Source organism: Falco punctatus (genome assembly GCF_963210335.1).
Source record: "Falco punctatus genome assembly, chromosome: 10".
Lineage (NCBI taxonomy): Eukaryota > Metazoa > Chordata > Aves > Falconiformes > Falconidae > Falco > Falco punctatus.
Window position 1 is genome coordinate 229,413 of NC_137590.1, and position 21,340 is coordinate 250,752.

General features: G+C 42.0%; 1 protein-coding gene across 1 annotated transcript in view; it reads right to left on the reverse strand.

Annotated features, from left to right (window-relative positions):
- The window catches only part of CPNE1 (copine 1), a 44,135-nt gene that overhangs the window by 5,358 nt on the left and 17,437 nt on the right, over positions 1-21,340 (reverse strand). Inside the window, 14 exon segments of the mRNA XM_080405896.1 lie at positions 1,104-1,155; positions 1,232-1,286; positions 1,944-2,001; positions 2,004-2,046; positions 2,050-2,076; positions 2,568-2,732; positions 3,876-3,974; positions 7,878-7,967; positions 8,456-8,539; positions 9,221-9,292; positions 9,514-9,588; positions 10,316-10,495; positions 10,989-11,036; positions 11,038-11,118. Of these exon segments, the coding sequence (XP_080262022.1) occupies positions 1,104-1,155; positions 1,232-1,286; positions 1,944-2,001; positions 2,004-2,046; positions 2,050-2,076; positions 2,568-2,732; positions 3,876-3,974; positions 7,878-7,967; positions 8,456-8,539; positions 9,221-9,292; positions 9,514-9,588; positions 10,316-10,495; positions 10,989-11,036; positions 11,038-11,118 (1,129 nt within the window).

Consider the following 21,340-nt stretch of genomic DNA (forward strand, 5'->3'; position numbering starts at 1 on the left):
ACAAACTTGTCCAAAATGAGTCCTTCCCATGGGCTGCAGTTCTTCACAAACTGCTCCAGCATGAGCCCCACATTGCAGTCAGAAGTCCTGCCAGCAAACCTGCTCCAGCATGGGCTCCTCTGTCCACAGGTCCTGACAGGAGCCTGCTCCAGCGTTGGGCTTCCCACAGGGTCACAGCCTCCTTCAGGCATCCACCTGCTATGGTGTGGGATCCTCCATAGACTGCAGGAGGGTATCTGCTCCACCATGGGCCTCCATAGGCTTTGGGCGACAGCCTGCCTCACCATGGGCTTCACCACTGGCTGCCAGGGAACCTCTGCTCTGGCACCTGGAGCATCTCCTTCCCTCCTGCACCGACACTGGTGTCTGCAGGGCTGCTCCTCTCATATTCCCACTCCTCTCTCCAGCTGGAATTGCTGTTGCACAGCTGTGGGTTTCTTTCCCCTCCTCCTTAAATGCATTATCTCCAAAGTGCTACCACCATCGCTGATGGGCTCAGCCTGGGCCAGCAGTGGGTCTGTTTTGGAGCTGGCTGGCATTGGCTCCATCTGACATAGGGGAAGCTTCTAACAGCTTCTCAAGGAAGCCACCCCTGTAGCCTGCACCCCACCAAAATGTTGCCATGCAAACCCAATCCAGTCTGAAACAATCTCCACTAAAGGAGATGGCTATAAAGAAAATAAGCTTTAAGGACAAGCCTTTAAAAGATTACATTTGTACATAGACACACTGCTGATGAAGTAACAATGGTCTCCAACAGCCTTAGCAGATGGTCACTCTAGAAACATGACTAGCACAGGCACATTGCTGACCTGAATCCACTGCCACCTATAACATACCAGAAGCAACCAAGTTGCAGCAACAAAAATTCCAGCACAGACTAACAATCAAATTAAAACCCAGACCCCTTCACTGGAGCGTATAAAGACCGCACAGAAATCTGCATCAACACACATCCATTTTTGTCCGTATCCAGGTGAGAGTAAATCCAGTTTTCTGCATATCTTGGCGCTGCATATAGTTTTCACCAGTTATGAAAGAAATACAACACTTCAAACATCTGTCCATCTCACAGTGAAGTATTAATAAAGAGGTGTCCTCACCCTGACAACAAGGGTTGCTGGGGTTGAAGTTCAAAGCGAACTCATGAGATACCTAGGAAAGGGGACATTACAAACAGTTACGGAATGCAGACAGACAGAGCAACTGCCCAACGTTGCAAAGGCCCTACCTGCCAGCTAGAAGGAATCTGAGCTCCAAACCCAAATGCAGGAAACAGCTTGTCCCTGAAGAGAAAGGACAACAAGAAATAAGAAAGCAATTTTTCATAACTCACTACTCTGTTTTATTCCCAGAAAGCAGTTGCGGACCAAGGTTCAATTCCTGCCATACAGAATGCACGCACCATCTAGCTCCCCGTGGCCAGTCACCCAAAGGTTTCAGGCTTTGGCTTGACAGTTTCAGCACGTCTTTCAGTGCAGCACCCCACAGGACTCCTAGGAAATTTCAAAGTAGCAAAAGAAAAGCCAACCCAACCACAGCCTGGCTAAAGGACAGAACAGACAAACACGTTCCCACTGAATCAAACAGGGCATTCACGTTTGAAATGCACTGTCAGTAACAAGGGATTAGTGACCAGCTAAAGCAGCATTACAGAGTAACCCAAGGCCATAAAAGGGCAGACCTGGAGGGAGACAAACCAAGCAAATATGCCAATTATTTGCATATATTGCAAAAAATTACAAAGGGCTGCCACTGCGCTCCCTGGCAGTGACAGAAGCAGGAGAAAGCAGTAGCACCTCCTGCAGGCATTTCCCAAGGAAAGGCAGCACTTCAGTCACTCAGACACTACAAGTCAGAAACAAGCTATCAACCCTGATCACTGACACCTGCTGTGACACATTTTTGACACAGTGGCTAGATCAGTTAAGATCATTACATACATGTCATAATCTTGGACTACACTTCCCACACTCCAGATGGCATTCAGGTACTCATTATCCCATCTGGGCTGATGTAGTGAAGAGAATCTGGTGACTTGGGATCTCAGTTGGAGCCAGTGAAGTCCACGCCCACCTAACCAGCCACAATGACAGCAAGTCACTGATGCATCACCATAAGCAAATGAGAAGAACTAACCACACCCAGAAATGGAGGGTTAGACAAGGCCCACAGAGCTCCCCTTCTCCCAGGCACACAGGCAGTCCTACACAGCAGCAGGCAGATAAATCTGTGTACCTTTTCCCACTGGGGTACATGCATGTTTAATAAATACTAATCTTTTCCACTGATAGACTGAACTGATTTCTCAGAAGAAATTTAAGGAAACCCTAGTTCCACTGAGGTTGCTACTTGATCACAAAAAGTAAAAATATAACCTCATTTGGGTTTTGCAGTCTTCATCACTGCAAATAAAAGTACTAATCACAACTTCATTGCTCCTGCCACCTGTCACACCAAGAGGTACAGTGGGGAAACAACCCACTGTAAAGTTAATCTGGTAGCCTCCCATGATGTAGTCAAGAAACTAATATTGTGCCTCAATCCAGAGGAACAGAGTGTTACACCTCCTCCCCACAAGAACAGATTTCATTACAATCAGAAAATAAAAGAGAAAGAAAAAAAATCAACAAAAATCTTCCTACCTTGCAAGATTTTATCCTAATAATGTCAGAGTTTTTGTAGCTCTTTTTCTTTCTGTTTTTCTCAGGATTAATGCATTCAAATTCCACCTACAGAAAGCAAGAATGCAAGAAGCACATTCCCAAATATCTGCATTTACGACAGGGCATATTACTGAAACAGAAGTGTGTCACACATCTCACAGTTACACAAATACTGAGCAGAATTCTGAAACTTAGTATTAAAAAGGTCTGCAACTACTTTGGCTGCTATCTGACAAGTTAAACACTATGCTTTTGCTACTAGCACTGGGCAGAACACAAGGAAAGGCCTCAGAAAATCATTCTCCTCAGCAACGTAACTGTTACTCTATACGCAATTATGAAACAGTGTCAATTTTATCAGAGGGAAAAAAAAGTTGATCACAAATAAGATCATTCCTCTTAACATAATCAGGTTCTTTTTCCGTTAAGGGAAAGGAATGCACTCAAACTGAAGACGAGGCAAAACCTCAGCGTGGGATAGCCTAAATTCACAGGCTCCCAATGGCAGTGTTTCACTTCAATTAGTTCTGATTTCATGTAAGCTAGGGAAAGAGCCAAGAATCTTCCACAAACTTCAGGATTACAACCACAGAAGTCAAGCTGGCAGGCAACTGGAAGCAGTCCTAGGCTATCTGCTGTGTGGGAATTCATCTGTGAATTCTGATGAGACACTTCCACAATGAGAGTTCAGGTGCAGACAAGAGAGAAACTGGCATGACCAGCAAGTGATTCAACTTAGTCTAAACTGGATGCCCAAGACAAGGTAAGAAGAAGAGTGCCCCTGGAAGAGCTGCTTCTCTCTGTCAGCTAGAAAGGCAACCAAGAAAGGGTGACCAGCTCAAGCACAAATGTTACCTGAGACAAGCCCTACCTCTGGGCTCATCCGTTAAAACATGAACAAGCCCTTTTATTTCCACTTGACTCGGCAGAGGCAAAAGCAAGCTGAACTGCTGGCCAAAGTGGCTGGTGGCCAGCAGAAAATGGGCTCAAGGATGTCTTTAGGAAAAGGAATAGTAACAGTACCGAGGCAAGTAATTCCCACACCAGGTTTTATTTTTCCCAGATGTTAGCTTAGTAATACAAAGATACACACAGAAAAATTCACTTTTGGAGGCAACAACTGAAAATGTATCTCTGAGGTCCATATTAAAAAGGATTTCTGAAAGACTGACTTATGGACTGAGTTAGTGGGGGATTGAGAAAGCTCATCGGAGAGGCATCACTGGCTTTGTTTAGCTGAGTCAGGTTAGTTTCAAAACTGCCTATTGAGTCATGTGGCCCATCACTGTCATAATCTGCACACCGTACCTGAAAGGGAAGAGAGCAAGCAATGGGCAAAGTGTACTGCATTAGGGAGAATGGCAGCTGCTCACCACATGATCTCCCATTTCTGACAGCTTTGCAGCGATGCTAGTGAACTCCCCTATCACATCTGAACCAGTGGTGTCATCCATATCACTAACTGAAACCTGATAGTAAGAGACACTCTGAGCGAACTGCTCAAAAAGGAAGAAGTTGAATTGCTCACCCACTGCATACCCATAAGCACGCACAGTGAAAGTTATAATTAAAAGCCTTCCACAGTTTAAATATAAACAAAACCAAAAAAAACCCAACACTTCACAGCCTAGATGTATAAATGCAAGGTCATTCATGACAAGATATGCAGCTGGGGTAATGGGAAGAAGCAATTAAAAATTTCTTATCTAAGCACTTTTTGAACATACTCTTTTCTTCTGCCCAGCAATATCATCGCTTTACAAAGTAATGGCAATTTCCACAGAGCACTAAGTCTTTTTCTGCATCTTATACCAATCAGATTAGAGACAATTAATAACCAGTCACGTTTAAATCAGCATGAAAGCTTCAGAAACAGATAATGCAAGAGAGCAATGCATTTAAAAATACAAAATATGCTAACAGCTATGCCTTAGAGCAAACACAATAAGGCTTATATTATCAATAGATCCCCACAAAATCAACTATACAGGGCATTTATAACATGCAAGATACACACAACTGTAGAACACAATTCCAGAAGCAGTCAACCAAGAAACAGTTGTAAACAGCTGCTTTCTCCCCTGCTGAAATTCACATTCTACACAGATTCAAAGGCTCTCTTTTCCCATGATCTGCCTTTAGCAATCAATAAACTGATGTTAATCCAGTATAAACCACAGTGACAGCTTTTTCCTCAGGACAAAGGGACAAGATGAACCCATGGGTAACACCTGAGTAAGGATGTCTAATTCAATAGCCAGATACCTGAATTTGAGACAGTGTTCTTTTAGGACTACTTTGATTCATCAGGAATATTCCATAGGTATCAGTGGGAAACCTGTACAAAAGTCCGGTGGATTATGGCCTAATCCAGCACCTAAATGGGAAGCACCACGTCATCCTTCAGTCTCTTAACGGGAAAACAAGATCACCTTAGATTCTGTGCCCCACTTCTCCCTCTATCCATCCCAAGCCACTACCTTTCCATTCATCTCTTCTGCATGCTCCAACATGAAGCAACTCTCACCTTCCCGCCTGAACTCCACCCCACCTCTCTCAACAATTCCGACATTTCAACATCACTCAGAAGCACCTGGATTGTGTGAGGGAGGAAAACGAAGGAGGCTATCATGCTGAACCCAGGGTGCAACCTCCTGGTGCAGGGTCTGCTTTGCACAATACACCTGAGAGCTGCAGAGAATTCAGCAGCTGCTGCCTCCATGCACCTCCTCCCCACCCCACTTGCTCCCATTCCCCCTCTCAGCCACTCCAATAAAACTGTATTTAGGACCAGTTTAGTTACTAGTTCACAGCAGGATATGCCTTAAAACAAACCTCTTTTTGCAAAGGTTTTCTAAAACTGGCCGAGAATCACTGTACACAGCCCAAAGAGTGGTGCTGCTCCAAACAAAATCTTAGCAATACTGCTGGACACTGTATATAGTTATTTAATGATTAATTAATCCTTCGTAAATGAACTATCCAATATACACTATAAGCCTTCAAATACAGTCAGCAGGTAAAATGCCCCTTTCATCTACAGGAGGAGCTTCCTCACAGAAAATGGATGTGCCTTTACATATATGCCATCAAGCACTTGGACTGGCAGCTTTAGTCTCAGTACCAACACCCACAAATTTCACATTTGCTATTTCCATTTAGATAACTATGGTGGAGATATGCTACTTTCATTTGCCCCTACTGTTAATGAAACTATCAAGAAGATTAGGCTGTGTCACAAATCAAAGCTGCTCTTAACACATAACAAGGAGAACATCACTCTGCATCACAATGAATAAAGAATTACCATTGTTAGTAGCATCATTAATTTGAACCAAAGATTGATGTTCACACATATATTCGGTACAGAATCCTCACACATAGCTGGCAAAACTGATATTTAGGGGATGCATCAAAATGGCTGTTTCTACTGTGCTGCAGTACAAGTTCTCCCTTCACTGAAGACTGTTATTTCATGTAATTGTTCCTATGTAAATTTTTGGAAGCCTCAAACCAGAGGTTCAAAGCAGCAAATGCCATATGAAAAATGAAACACCAGAGTAATATTATAATCTTTAGTGCTGCTAGTGAAACTCCTCCTGTGAGCCTGGATTCCCCTTTCTGACTTCCCTAACTTCTTAAATACAAGAACAGTATAATCCTTTTTTCACAGCTGTGTTGTGAAATTTAATAGATTATTTGCATATGCATCGAGAATTTTGGCTGAAACAAACTAAGAGCAAAAATCTATCTTTTTTTAGAAGCAGTCCATTACAAAACTAATTCCAAAGGACAGAAAGCTTCTGAAAAACAAACCAACCCCCCAAAACAAACCAAAGAGGGAAAAAATCCTTCCCCCCCCTCCCCCAAAAAAATCCACCAACCACTACCACACTAATCTTTTTTGGACTATAGCAAATGCAGCCTCATATAACAGAATGCGTAAAACATGCCATCTCATGTCAGTTTTGACAAATAATAATATGCATCTTTTTGCCTTCTTTTTTCGAGGTCTGCTGCTCACTTGGACCAAGAGGACTTCTTTCTGACCTGAGACTGTTAATTCCCCAACAAGAAAAGCTCACAAACACTACTTACAACACTGCTATGCATCAACAAGTGCAGTAGACCTGAACACCTATTTATAGGTTTACTTTTACTTTTTTTTTTTACTATTTTTATATTGTATTTATAAATTTAGTATTACTGAGGTTAATAATCTCAGTAGTTTTCAAACCCATCATGCTGCACAAAATCACATTAGCACGCATGCTTTTTGCTAAACCTTTCAGATCAAACTTCCAGCATGAGATTTCTTCACAGACAGGATGAGGCAGGAAAATTCTGCAAATGGAAGGCGTTTAGGAGTTGGATAGGCAGAAAGAGGCTATAATCACATAGAACTATCTATACATTTAAATGTGTTTACATTATCAATGCATTTCTTAGAACAGAAATTAATTTGCTATCAGTTTTTTTTTTCTATAAACTTATTAAAAGATGTAATTGTTCTGCTACCACTTCCATTAAGCCAGGTCCAGAGAGAATTAGTCACTGCATGCAGGACCACAAGGAATCACAGTTCTGACTCAAAAACATTAATAGATTGGAAAAGACTTGGGACAAGCCCGCCAGTCTCATGAATGGATGAAACTGACAGATGCATTAATGTCCTCTCTTTGTCAGTATCCTAAGGCACTCAAGCTCGTACAACATAGATTAACTTCTCTGATAATTTAGAAACAGTGCTAGAAAGCCATAATTAAAAAAAAAAAAAAACAGAACAACAAAAACACAAACAAAAAAACCCCAACCAAAAAAACACAAACCACACAAAAAAACCCCACCAAACAAACAAAAAAAAAAAACAAACAAAGGAAAAAAAAACCCCAACCACCACCAAAAGCCAATCTGAAACCCTGGCCAGAATAGTGAAAAAAAGAAAAACAAACACCAAACCAATTATTACTCTTCTTATGACTAATCATTAGAAAGTATGTCACTTCTGCATTTCCTGACTTCTCAATTTGACAGTTCATAATGTTTTAATACAGACTTCAATAGACATATAATCATTTATCTGCCACACTACTATTCTAGAAAGGCAATCTAAAAATTTAAATGTGACCAGACAACCTGATAACTCATAGGTTTAACAGCAACAGAGACTGAATTACTTGTAACAACAAAGAGAATTTCTGAAGGCTGTACCTTGATAGGTTTATTAAAATCTCCGCCACAGAACATCTGCAAGGGAACACTGAATTTCCTCCAGCATGTATTTAAGTTGTTCTTAATCACCTTAAAAAAATTACACATACAAGCACAACATCATGCAAGGGATGCAGTGTGCAAGACACTAAGAAACATAACACAAGGGTTCTGTACAGCTATCTAAGAACAGCCTCAGTCAGTTCAACCCTGACATGCATAGACAGCCAAGCAAAAGCTCTGTAAGAAATAAAAGCTTTTAAGTTCAGGGTAAAGTTTAGATTTTAGAGCCAAGCCAAGCCAATCTAACAGCTCATCACCACTGAAAGGGAGAAAGAAGACTCCTGCCCTGTTCTCACTTGTTGCATGGCCACTCTTCACCGAGCCAGTGTAATCCAGTCACCAGGCAGCAAATAAACAATCTGCTGCCAGGATGGTGAGCAGAATCCATTTTTTAGGACACAAGACAACTTCTACTGCAAAACCGGTACAAAGTGTGAGCAGGAGCAGGACTCCCGCTTTTTTAAGGAATAAGCCGTCTGATCTACTCAAGAAAGACATCAGCATAGAAATACTACCTCTGATCTGTATACCAGCTGCCACATTCCAGCATCACTCTGCTTGTAAAACTCCAAAAATGGATCTGATTTACCTAAGAAATCCTGCAAACAAAAACCCAACAGAAGTAATCAGCTACCTATATTTTACTCAGATGAGAGAAGAGCTGGTTAATCAGTATACAATAAATACTTCAAACAACGAAGTCAAACAAACTGTGCATTTGTTTTCCTCTATTTTACTTTTCTCTTTTAAACTGCTGCACTTTCTAAGTCATCAGAGTTTATTACCTCTGATTCCAAGACCGCCTCCTCAGACCATTTTGGTCACTACAAATCACATCATTTTGCTGACTGAGCAGTGGTGTCATTAAAGCCCTGGATTGGTCTTTGGCTTAAAATAACGTCAAAGCAGCATACCTAAACATTCACCTTTTCTTCCTTAGTAACATTACAGAAAGCTCAGTTCACAGCTGCAATATTCATTGGAGGAAAATATATAAATGAACTGTATTAATATACAGAATATTCCAAAGCCAAAATAATCTCCTAAAACCTAAACATGGCAGTTGAGTTTCTGATTTGACATTGTGGTTTTCAACATGAAATTATGTCTCCAGTTTACTCCATTGTAAGCAATGAAACACAGAGAGCCCTTCTTCATACATGGATTACCTAGCTTAGTTAAACATCTGCAAATAACAGAGATATTCCTGGCCAAAAGGTACTAACTGTAAATATTGCAGAAGCATGCAATAGAGTTTTTTTTAAAAAAAAGATTAGTACCTTTTTGTCCAAGTTTTGGCCTTCCATTTCCAAGTGCACAACCCTGGTATCTTTGATCTCCTCTGCTGAAATCTGTACCACAGAAATTGGGGGTGGGGGGGTGGAGAGGAGTTAAACAAGAAACCCCACAGAGTTCATTGTTCATGAAAAAAACTGTGGTTACAAACACCTAACTTTTCTTGTAGAAATATAGCATCTGAAGATACACTGACAGAAAACCAGAAACGTTACTTGGTCCCGGACAACATATGAAAAATGAGAAACCATTTTTTCCACACAAAAACCTTATTTAGCGTAACAGTCCCCTTTCCAGCTGGCTTCCCCTGCTTCAATTCCAGCGGCCAAGTGAACACAGAGCTGGAAACAACCTAAGATTAAAAGATAGGTAATATATAAATAAGAATAAAGAACTACTCAGGAGCAAAATTTTCAAACTTTCTTAAAAGATTTAAAAATATTTAAATACATTTCCAACAGCAACTGCCATCAGAGTCTGTGCTCCCTAATAGCTGAAAATTATCTCTTCTCACTATCTACAAAACAGTACCCACTACTGTGTCTCCAAACTTAACTTTACCCTCTTGGTTTTGCTACCCCCAAACAAGACGCAATAGGCATTTTCATTATAAGTAGCCAAAAAACGCTAATAAACAACAGAAACCTACTATCAAGTCTTTCTTTAGTAACATGAACCCCACTTTTCCTCTCATACCTAGCTATACAAACTCTTCCCGAGGAAATGAATACAGAATCTTGTATAGCTTTATTTCCCTAAATTTAATGTCTGATGATCGCTTCGCGGAAAGGAAACTCCATCAGGGCTCCCTGCACACCATGCCTTCCTTACTCCTGTACTACTTTCAGTTTTACAAGTGCTTCCTAACTTAAAAAACTAATTGCAAACCATGGACACCATTAACCTTCACTTTGTGACTGACACAATTATTTCTGTAACTAACGCAAGCTAACCTATTCGATGTTTTCAAATTTGAATGTGTTAAAGGATTTGATAAAGCAACCTTTCACCCCATTTATCATAATAATCCCAACACTTGCTACGACTTTGTACATCACTTAACATGCCTCTATGCATACCTGTCCCAGGGTGAACTCGATCCCTCCCAGGTAGTCATCGTCACTTAAATCAAAGCACTTGTTATCAGTATCATACACTCCGAATTTCAGCTTCTGCACTTTCTCAAAGTAGCAGTCCACAACGAGGTTCTTGCAGAAATCCAGGTTTTGGCAGTTCTGGATCCTCTCTGTGCGATCTAGCTGTGCAAACACAGAAGCAAAGCCACTGGTGGTGAGCAAGAGGGGCTGCCCTCGCACTCAGCTTCTCACCCACAGCCCCTGCCCCCAGCTCACCCATGAACCCAGCCACTGCCACCCAGCCGAGCCACAACTTGCCGGGAAAGGGAGTTGCACTGGGCAGCAAAGGGCACCACAGGGAACATTCTGGGAGTTAAGGGAAAAGAGGCTGGTGAAGCGCTATATGCTGGAGCGCGTGCTCTGGGGTACAGGGAAGTGGACAGGCCGTATCACACCAGGGAGGCAAACAAACATCTCAACACAGCTCTGAGCAAACGTGTAAGCAACAACGCCAATAAACGTCAAACCCTAGAGTTTATGAGCATGGACACTGCTTGCTGAATGCAAGCCTGGATTTGATGTATCACACACCTGCTGGGAAAGCCGGTGGGACGGAAAGGGCAAAAACCCAGCGTGTTGGCACCCGAGGGCAAAGCGGGGCCGACATCCGCCTTACCTCAACCCATAGGCCTCCACCCACCTCCTGCAGCAAGACGCAGAGGGGGATCCGACCTGGAGCCCAGGTCCCTGTCGAGGAGGCTCCGGCAAGACACCGACAGCTCCACCCTGGACACGCACCCGGCCATCTGCGGGCAGAGCACAGTGTCACCCGCCGCCCATCGCCGCTCCCGCCCCACAGGTGCTGGCGGAGGCACGGGGGGGCGGGGCCGGGGCGCCTCGCAGCGCGCCCGCAGCGCCGGGGCGGCGGGAGGCTCGGCCCCGCGGCCCGCTCGCCACCGCGCGGGCGCGCGGCCTGCGCGCCGCCGCCATGGGCCCGGCGCCGCTCCCCGCCTCTCACGCCCGCCTCTGCCTCGGGCTCTGCCCGCAGCTCCCAGCGGCCCCGGTTCCCCAGGGCCGGGGCGAAGGGCCCTTCCCTCCGCCGGGCGCGTCTCGCTGCCGCCCTGCGCTCCCCGGCGGGAAACGGCCTTTTAAACGCTGTCGCGTATCGTCGCTTCGCCGGGGCAGCGGCCGGTGACGGCAGGGCTGGCGCGCAAGGCCTGCCCGCGCTGCCGCCGCGGGGAACGGCGGCCTTACAGCCCGTGGGCCGCCCGTGCCCGGCAGGGGCTCCCGACGCGGCGCAAGAACTGCAGAAGCGCCCCAGCCTGCAAGACCTCCCTCCCCGCCAGCCTGACACGATCGGCCACGGCAGCTACCGAGCCCGGCAGCTGCGGTGCTGCCTTCAGGAAAAAACGGTAGCGAGCCTGTCACAAGGGGACAGCTAAGCTTTGTTGGACACCAAGGTGCAGACACTTCTGTTCCAGGAACAGCTACAATGCTCAGAATTGAATTTAGAAGATAAGCCTCCAGGTATCAGAACGCTCGAGAGACTGGACAGCTGCAGAGCTCCAACAACTACTTTAAACATGGCTGTTTGATGGAGAAGCCCTCTCAGGAGCTCAGAAAGCAGGGAAGCAATTGTTTGGTCTTTCCAGTATCCAAGTAGCTACACTGCTTTCTTATACTTACAGGGTGTAAACACTTATCTCAATGAAGAGATGAGCTTTTATTAGACAACATTTAGTCCCTTAGACCTCCCAGTGCAAACTATCCCAGACAGATGTTAACGATGTCACTTAATAAGCTACTGCATGGCACTCAGATACTCCAGTGATGGTGGCAGGGCAAAACCGGTGCTCAGCAATAATTAGCAAAGCTTTAGGCAAAGAGGATCATAGGTCAGCTTTCTACCAAGGTCGTCATCATAATCTGCTTTAATGCCAGCACTTTCAAAGATGCAAGTTTGAAGTAGTCGGGTCAATTGTTCAAACTACGAGTTAGAGCCATCCATCTTCAGCTTCAAGTTGCCTTCAACCCCAGAAGAAACCACTGCCTTTAATACATACATTTCTCCTAAAATCACAAGTCACAGGTATCAGGTTTTTTCCTTTACCTACACATAGTATTCTACCAGACCAGCTTACATCAGTCTCTCATCTGCACGATCTGCAGTTCTACAGACAGCCATTCACATTTGTATGACAAGACAGAAGAGACCAGGACTGCCAGCCTTGGCTCCTGTGCCAACACTTCTGTTTTTCTCTACTGCAACAGGGACTTCTGTACCAAGAAGAGACAGAACCAGGAGCCACCTTTCCTCCCCAATAGAACACAGGACCAGGAAGAGTAAAGTTAACCTCAAATAAACTGCTCCTTGTAAGCTTTAGCATCCCCAAAGAGCAGCAATCCCTTTCTGGGAGGAAACCATTACTACAGGTCTCAAGCTGCAGGCAGGACAAGTCTGTACATATTGGTGTCTTTGTAACATGCAATAAATAAGGAAAAGTTAAAAGTTTGAGATTGGAATTGTTAAACCACACAACAAAGCCAGGAAGTGAAATGACCCAAGTCCTCAAACCTGAGGACCTCCCATCTACTATAAAAATCTCTTCTCCAGATCAGTAACAATGAAATCATGGTAATACTCAACTGTTTCAAGAATTTATCTTTCAATACACTAATACCCTGAAGGGTGTCTCACCCTACTGTTTTGGATTTAGTAATGGCATAGAACTTCCCTTTAAACACAGCCCAGATATTCTCCTGAACTCCTGGCAAGTTACAAACCACAAAGGACCCTTTCCCACTACATCCTCCTGCTGCACCCAGAGATCAAAGGTGCATGTCACAGCCAGGCTGGCAGTGTAGAGCAGCAGAGCAGAAACTGTTCTTCTAACAGGCTGTACTCCCTCCTCACCAACTCGTGGGATAACAAGAAAGCAGGTTTAACAACTATAGATGGAACCCTTATAGAAAAAAGAGGGATAGCTCCTTAACAGATTCAGATTTTAAAAATTCACATTTAATCTGAAAACATCATGTTCAACCTCAGACAGCAATTGTTTATATATTGCTGCCTACAGACATTCTTGAAGAGCCCACACAAAGATTTTTTTCACTTCACAGCTTTCCAAATACGCTGTATGTTCTCCAGTTTTAATCAATTCCTTGAATATTAGCAGCAGAAACTCTTGATCATAGACTAGTCTAGGTGTCCCAGGAGCAAAAGCAAGGAGTAGGTGGTCTGTTAAGACACAACATCCATTTCCGTAAAGCCTGAAGATCTGCTCAACCTATAGGTAAACACCATAACCCAGTTACCCTGCTTGTGCAGTAAGTGGGAGAAGCACGAATCTCTTGAAACCTGCCTGCATCAGAAAAGCTTAAGAAAATCAGCTGCTTAATAATATTTTCACTCCAAACACACACATTCAAAAAAACTGAATGGAGAAGAAAGGAGTTTCTCAGCAATTAGGAAAACTAGGCCCAACTTCAGTTATCAGCTGTTTCTAAACAGGATTTAGAAATGATGAGCACTGGCTCAAATACTCTTTTCCTCCCTAAAGCAAGAATTCTGTTTTTTTTAAAGGATTTTTTTTTTTTATTAAAGGAATTCACTTTCATTCTTCATAGTAAACTGCATTTTACTATAGCATTTCTCTTCCTATTAAAAAAAAGAATAATTGTTTATGTGAAATGTATCAGTTGACTTTCATCTGCACCTCTCTCCACAAAGGCTCTGTTCACTTCCTTCGGCAGGAGTGACAGTCCTGCAAGCTTTGAAAATGCCAGCAGTTGGCACCTGTACTTAGAACAACCCCATGCCTAATACAATGTCTCATCCTGTTTCTCTTTAAGCAGAAGCCTGCAATGCTTTCTCTTTTCTCTTAAGATTCTGTGTTCTGAGCTTTCACACAACCCTGCAGCATCTTCTTGATATTTCATCACTAAGTTTCCAAGCTGACACATGCCAGCTTACTCCCAACCACTGCACCATCAAGTATGGTTTTGAATACCACCAACCAAGCAGTAATGCTTCATCACTTACCAGAGCTGTGTAAAAGACACATGATGAGAAAAAGGTTTTAGTGGTTACTGTGCTCAAGCAGTGCACAAAGGCTCTGATCCCAGGCTATGATTACAGTTTTGTGTAATTAAACTGAAGTAACTTGGGGCTTTATTATTTTCTTAAGAGCCTTCCTTTTTTCCCTGGCATGCACTCAAAAGAACACCAATCTCATTCAGCTTGCAGATTTGAGTCAACATTTCAAAACCAAGTTTCACATTGTTTCACTGAGTTTTTGTAGAGCATACTTATATTTATATCCATTCATACACATAAATTTATCTTAGACTTGCAACAATTAATCTTTACTGTGACAGAGTATTATTTATACTTGTTATGTAACATTCAAATTTTTCTATTTTCCAACAGTTCCAGAAACTCTAAAGATCATTGATTTCTTATTCTCTCCCTCACAACCACTCTTGACATCCATTATTTGGAACTTCTGGTTTACAGAAGACACTGGCTATTTCCAAAGCAAAACCAGCAACTAAAGCAAACTGCTTTCCATAAAGGTATGAAAACACATTCAATTTATAAAGGATTTATTATAGACAGAACCTTAACAGCTTGCAAGGACTACAATTTAATACACAATCTCCCCAATCTACTCACCTCTGGCAGATTAAGTTACAGCATGGTCTGGAAGTCACAAAACTATTCTAAAGCAGAATTTCCGTTTGCCAAGTAGAAAAACTCCCAACTGTAATAATAAATTCAAACTATTTAAAATGCATAAAACAGAGCCACTGGGTGCATCCCAGCATAGTGGGTTCAAGAGAAAAGGCAACATACCAAAGCCACTGGGTAAGTTCTGTTGTTAGAAACAGCCTGTAAAATCGTAACTGATGTTATGTTATACCCCCACAATCTGCAACTTATATTGACAGTAGCCTCACACATCTGACCCAAAGCTCTCGCAACACAGGGGTCTCACTTTTGAGAGTCATCACCTGTGATGTTTCACCTTGAGCTGAATTCTGCACATTCCTTTTGCAAGGGAAGAGTTTCCAACACTCAGCTTCAGATCCATCAGGTACCTACATATTTTGCCTAGAACTGCACATGACAGAACATGACAGTTTGAGGAAAAATAATACATCACCCATGTTATCCCTATGAACGCTAGAGCAAAATACTATCCACAGAGGTCTGTGAGATCCTGAGTGCATGCTTCAGAGAAGTCTTTCACTGCTCAACCAGATGTCACTCCCAGTTATTCAAGCAAAAGACAGAATGGCTCCAGACTAAGTCCGCTTTAAGAAGTGCTGAGACAACTAAACTGAGGTCCAGCTTAAAAAGTCAAAATTATTTCTGCTATGCATACCACTTCTTCCCTGTACAGAAGATCAAAAAGTCCAATAGTTTTGTAATACACATGGAAAGATAAATCTTGTATTTCCAAAGTTGTTCTACACAGAACTGGAAGCGCACCAGTAAAGAAGTTGGTCCTAAATAATCAAACCAAGACCAAAAAAATGCTGCATTCCAGGAAAATCACATAGGAGATCCATGTTACATATTCATAAGAACTACCTTCTTAAGTTTTATATAAGCATTTCAGAAGTTCCAACACTTCTCACATTTTCTACAAAAAATCAATTTCCTTTCATACAGAACATTCCCCAATGTAAACAAAACCAACTCTACAGATAAGTCTGATATTAATTTATAAATATTCTTCAGTGATTCAGCTTAACCAAAGCTTAAAAGCAAATCAGATGTAGAGAAGAAAATACTGTCCACCTAGGCTTGAAGAAAGCTCCAGAACAAGAGTGCTAAAAGATTCAAACAGTCAGAATTCAGAGCTTTGGAGGGTCGGGGGGGGGGGGGGGGGGGCATTTCCCCAAAATGCCACATATAAGTGTCTGAAGCATAAACCAACTCCTCTGTACTTATACCTCTGCAGTAGGAATGCCACCATTTAGTTGACTAAATATCAAGTGTCGGACTCCATAAGGTGAGAATTACTGAATTACAACATTTGTTTTTATAGGCTTCCATACTGCAGTAAGCCTGAAAGCCAGAGGGTCCCCTTTCCCTTTAGGCTGGGGAAGACAGGATGAAGGGCAGCACAGTACGAGAATGGAGGCTGTGACTCAGAGCACCCCAGTATGGCAGATCATGGAACCCATGGAGTCACCCAGAAGACAGGAAAAATCTCATGGCATCAAACACCACCAGCAGTATTTTTAGTAGTGCCAGGAGTTACGTTTTCTGGAGAGAAAATGTCAGCATTATTGCAGTATCCAGTTTGTGGGTCAGCCTGGTTTCACTGCTCCATGTAAGATGGAATATAAGCAAGGATTCAGCACAAGAAAACCTGCAATTTGTTCCTAATCACACTAATAAATTCTCATCAACCACATCACTCTACAGGATACCCAACATGCTGTATTTCAGCATACACCAAATATCACACATTAAGAACTTGGTTAACTCAAGCTCGAGGCTTTAATACATGTGCTTAAGGACAGATGATTTCCAATGAGCTTATTTTGTACCAGATTAATTATAGCTTCTGTCTTACATGCTGCTTACAAACACAACACAAATGCCATCGATCCTGCCAGCAGTATGTACCAACTGAAATTTTCACCATCTTGGCCTTATGTTACCGAACAACTCAAGAAATATATCCAACACATCTAACAGACCATCCCAGTTAACGAATCTTTCACTTCCCAACAACCTAACACAGTCCCCTCCTTGTCCATTGTTTAGTTTAATCCCACATCTTGCAGTTATCACCCTACTTCAAGAAGGAAGTTTCTGCTGTGATCCCTGAATATGCAGGCCATCAGAAGCAATGCTTTCTCTAATTACTAGCTCAATTTTCAGGGGGCAGCCTGTTACATTTCAGGTTTTGATATTATAAAGGTGATGCTGGTGCCAAGGCAGCATCAGCATCACTTTCTAAATGGATCATCAAAATAAAAATTCTCATGTGATCCTACTTTCTTGAACTCCAAAAGGCTCTTAAAAAAAAACCCAACCATAAAACTAGGTTTTATCACTAGATGAACTAAAGAGCATCTTAATTTTAAGACAAGATTACAAGAATCTCACAAGAAAGACCACAGTCCACAAAAATTATTAGTAAATACAGCCTCCTTCCAGCATACCAGCTCTTCCATGAGCCACAGAGCCTCATCCCACAGCCCAGAAGCTCTGCAGGGAATATCAACGGCTACAATTTTTTCTACCATTTTATTATTCCTGGGCATTTGGAGCGGAGATGCTTAAGACCAGCATTACTACAGGCAGATAATAAATCAGTATTCTCTACACCATGTTCTAAAGTTATCTGTCATCATACATTTTGATGGATGAATCAAAACTTTGCGGGAAAGGGGGTTAATTAACTGTTCTTAAAAATTTGATGTAAGACACAAAACAAAAGGCATCTCCTAACTGGTAAAAGAGAATCAGAATACTGAATACTATTAAGAACAACCTTTCTAACCAAACTGCTTTGGAAGCTTGATTAATCCTGGTAAGACGTGTCCATGTTCCATCAGACAGCCTTAATTTCAGGGACAAGAACTCCCAGGGACTCCAAACCACGACCAGCCACCAGCCCAGACACCCTTTTCCAAGCTCTGAACATGACTACAAGCTTTATACAAAGGGGTTATCGACTATTGTGCACCTAAGGCACTACTGAATATGCATGGAAGTTATGGCCTAGCTCTACTCACAGAGTTGTCTGTCTCCACATGAACCCTGAAGCTCCAGTATCACAAGAATTTGCAGGTTTTGTATCTGAAGTCAGCCCATGGGTACAAAAGCTGAGCATGCACTGTGGCAACCTGACCTCCAAGACACTCACAGAAACCAACTAAGAACACAAAGCTACCGTTTATGATTAAAAAAAAAAAACAAGTTTAGGACAGTTAAAAAAACCCACTGAAATAAAGCACAAAAAATCATAAATGAGATTGTGATTTCAGGCAGAAAATGCTAACATGAATTTCAGTCATTTCATCGTATTTACTGTAGCTTCCCCCCTGCCCACGATGAACAAGAGCCAAGTCCCAACTCTAGGGAAACACTACCTTTACTTTTACACTGTTCAACATTCACCTTTAACTTACGCATTACTAATATCCCCCCCTTAATCACAATCACCAAGCTCAAAGAAAGGCCTGTGCATGCCTCTACTATACATATATATATATATTCTTCACTTTTTTGAGAAATAAGTGAACAAACTGATAGGTCAACGTTGATTTAATTTCAAATATTAGTTTGTAATTTATTAAATTACAATTAGGTTCAAAATAGCAATTGAACTTAAACAAAACCTAAGTTACCTTTTCAAGCTCTTCATACAAAAGAAAATGTGTTTCAAAGTTTTTTACATCATTTAGTAGCAGAATAAAAAAAACCAACCAAACAAACAAACAGTTCCTTGAACAACTAAAAGCAGCTTGGGAGCTTTGGAGTCAATTATTCATTTGGCTTAAGTCAAAACAGTAACTGCAGTTCTAGAAGTGGTCACTCATCTCACAAAGTAAAATTTTTTCATTCCTTTCATATTTTCATTCAGCTGCTTCCCCCACCCCGCATGATTCTCAAGTATTTTATTACTGAAACGTAAAGAACTTAATTGAAAAACAGACATAAAAGTTCAACCACACTGAACTTTGTAACAACCCAAAACACACCGTTTTACATTGTAAATCATCTTTGCCTTTCTCAAGTAAGGCCTCACTTTTCCTTAGAACTCTGGAGCTCTTCCCATCTTGGGCACAAACAGCTAAACATTCTGTCCTATGCCTCAGAAACTCTGCTGCCTATGGCTCAGTCCTCCACTTCTCAGTCTGAACTCCTTAACAGAGACTGAACACTACACCATATTCCTCCTCTTTGGTTCTTCTACTACACTGCAGCTTCACCTGCAAGTACCTCAACATACCACTCCTTATTTACACACACCTACAATTTTTGCAGCAACATCTTGGCATTAATTCTGCTGATCCCTTTTGCAACCTCTACCCTGCCCAATGGCTGGAAATCTAAACCATCTTGTACCTACTGCAGAGCCTTCGTGATTATACACATTCCCCCAGACACAGCCATGACATTACACAGGTGACCAAGGCAGAAACTTATTAAGGCCCATCTGTCTAGACCAGTATATACTGTATGAACACCATGAGTTCAGGAGTCAACTTTAAAAAGATATATGCCAGCAACACATTTTACCAATCTTTGCTGTTTTATCAAATGCACATTACACAAGAATTTTGCTGACTACATAGCACCAATAGACACGTAATGAAAAGTTTGCCATACTTCTTGTTTGCCTTGCACTGCTAAATGATCACCAAAAAAAAAGGCTGAGACACCCCAGATGATTTCCTCTGTTCTCAGTTGCCCTGGAGTTACTACTGCACAGTGACAACTCTTGCCAAAAAAAACTACGAGTAAGCAGAAGCAGCCTTTTAAGTTCCCATGCATTACAGAATCACACTCTCTCTCACATTCTATAATTCAGGCTTTCTTCTTGGTGGATTTTAATCTTGAATCTAGCTCCTCATGAAACATGATCCTGGAAAAAATGCCCTAATATTCCTTCTGCAGTACTCACAAGAAATTGATTGGATTTATTCATTGCAAGTTCAGCCCTCCTTATGCCAGTGCTGTCTGTCATTTATTTTTTCTCCTTTCGAGTATTTGCTTCTTTATAAGAGATTCACACCCCCATAATACTTTTCTGCCACTTAATTATTACCACCTGCAGTACGAACATCTTCACTTTTCCATCCTAATCTGTTACAGAATGATGCTTCAAAAAAGAAAAACATATTAAAAAAGGCACCACGACAAAAACCTGACATCAAGGTAGCAGAACAAAGGAAAGGATAGGGCAAGGGATTTTAAAAGCTCTTTTTTCCTCTCCCCTACCCAGACTAACAAAAGTATTTAAAGGCCACAAAACACCACACTGACCTCATGCCCCTTTCCTGTTCTCCTCCAGATCCAACTTCTGCTGCCAGGGTACCTTTCCAAAAGCACAAACCCATTGCTACAACAGATTCAAGCTATTCTGCTTGTCTCAGCACCAAGTGGGCCAAAATAACCAATCTCCCTGCATTAAGGGAGAAGAGATTCCACAACTGCAAACGTATTTTTGAGTGCTTCTTCCGTGTCTGCTATCCACAGTATATGTACTGCAATACTTTTCAACATATACCCTTTAAAAGCCTGTTGTCATTAATTTTGACTTTGCTACAAAAGTATTCCACACCCTTTAGAAAATATACCTCTGCAAGTTCAGAATCTGGAAAACACTATAACCCAATACTGGTAAGCCTCAGATACTCCCACGGTACGCATCCTTATTTTCTCAAAGTCAAATTAACAGTTCCAACACATTTTTAATAAACATGACAAAACAAAGTCAGAGAGAAGTTCTCTGTGCAAAAATCCCTCTGTCGAAAAATCCCGAGTAAATTTAACAGCCATAGAAGCATGAATTGAATTACATTTACTCTAAATAGAGAGACTTGGAGTTATCACCATTAGGTGGAACCTGGAAACTGGTTACAAATAGTACCTTCTCTGTTCAGCACTGCGCTATCTGCAAAGTAAGCGAATAGCTGAGTAACTGTGACAGGCAGCAGTCAGGACCAAGCATTAGACAGGCTCAGCACCTTACCAGTCTGTTGATGACAGATTCTTCACCAACAGGGCTTTTATGTGTACCTAATGCAGTAGCAGAGGGATCTGAAGACCACAAAAGGATTAAAACGTTATCTGGTTTTGTTACACATGTAAGTGACCTTGGGAGTGTGGGCTGCTCTAAAACATTCAAAACAACAGGTTCTTACCACCTTTTCAAGACTAAACAAGATTGAGAGGAAGGTTATATACTATACCACCATACCATGGCTGGTGCAAAACTCTGATAGCAGGGATTCCTGTCACCTTTCACACTAACAGAATTAAATGATGAT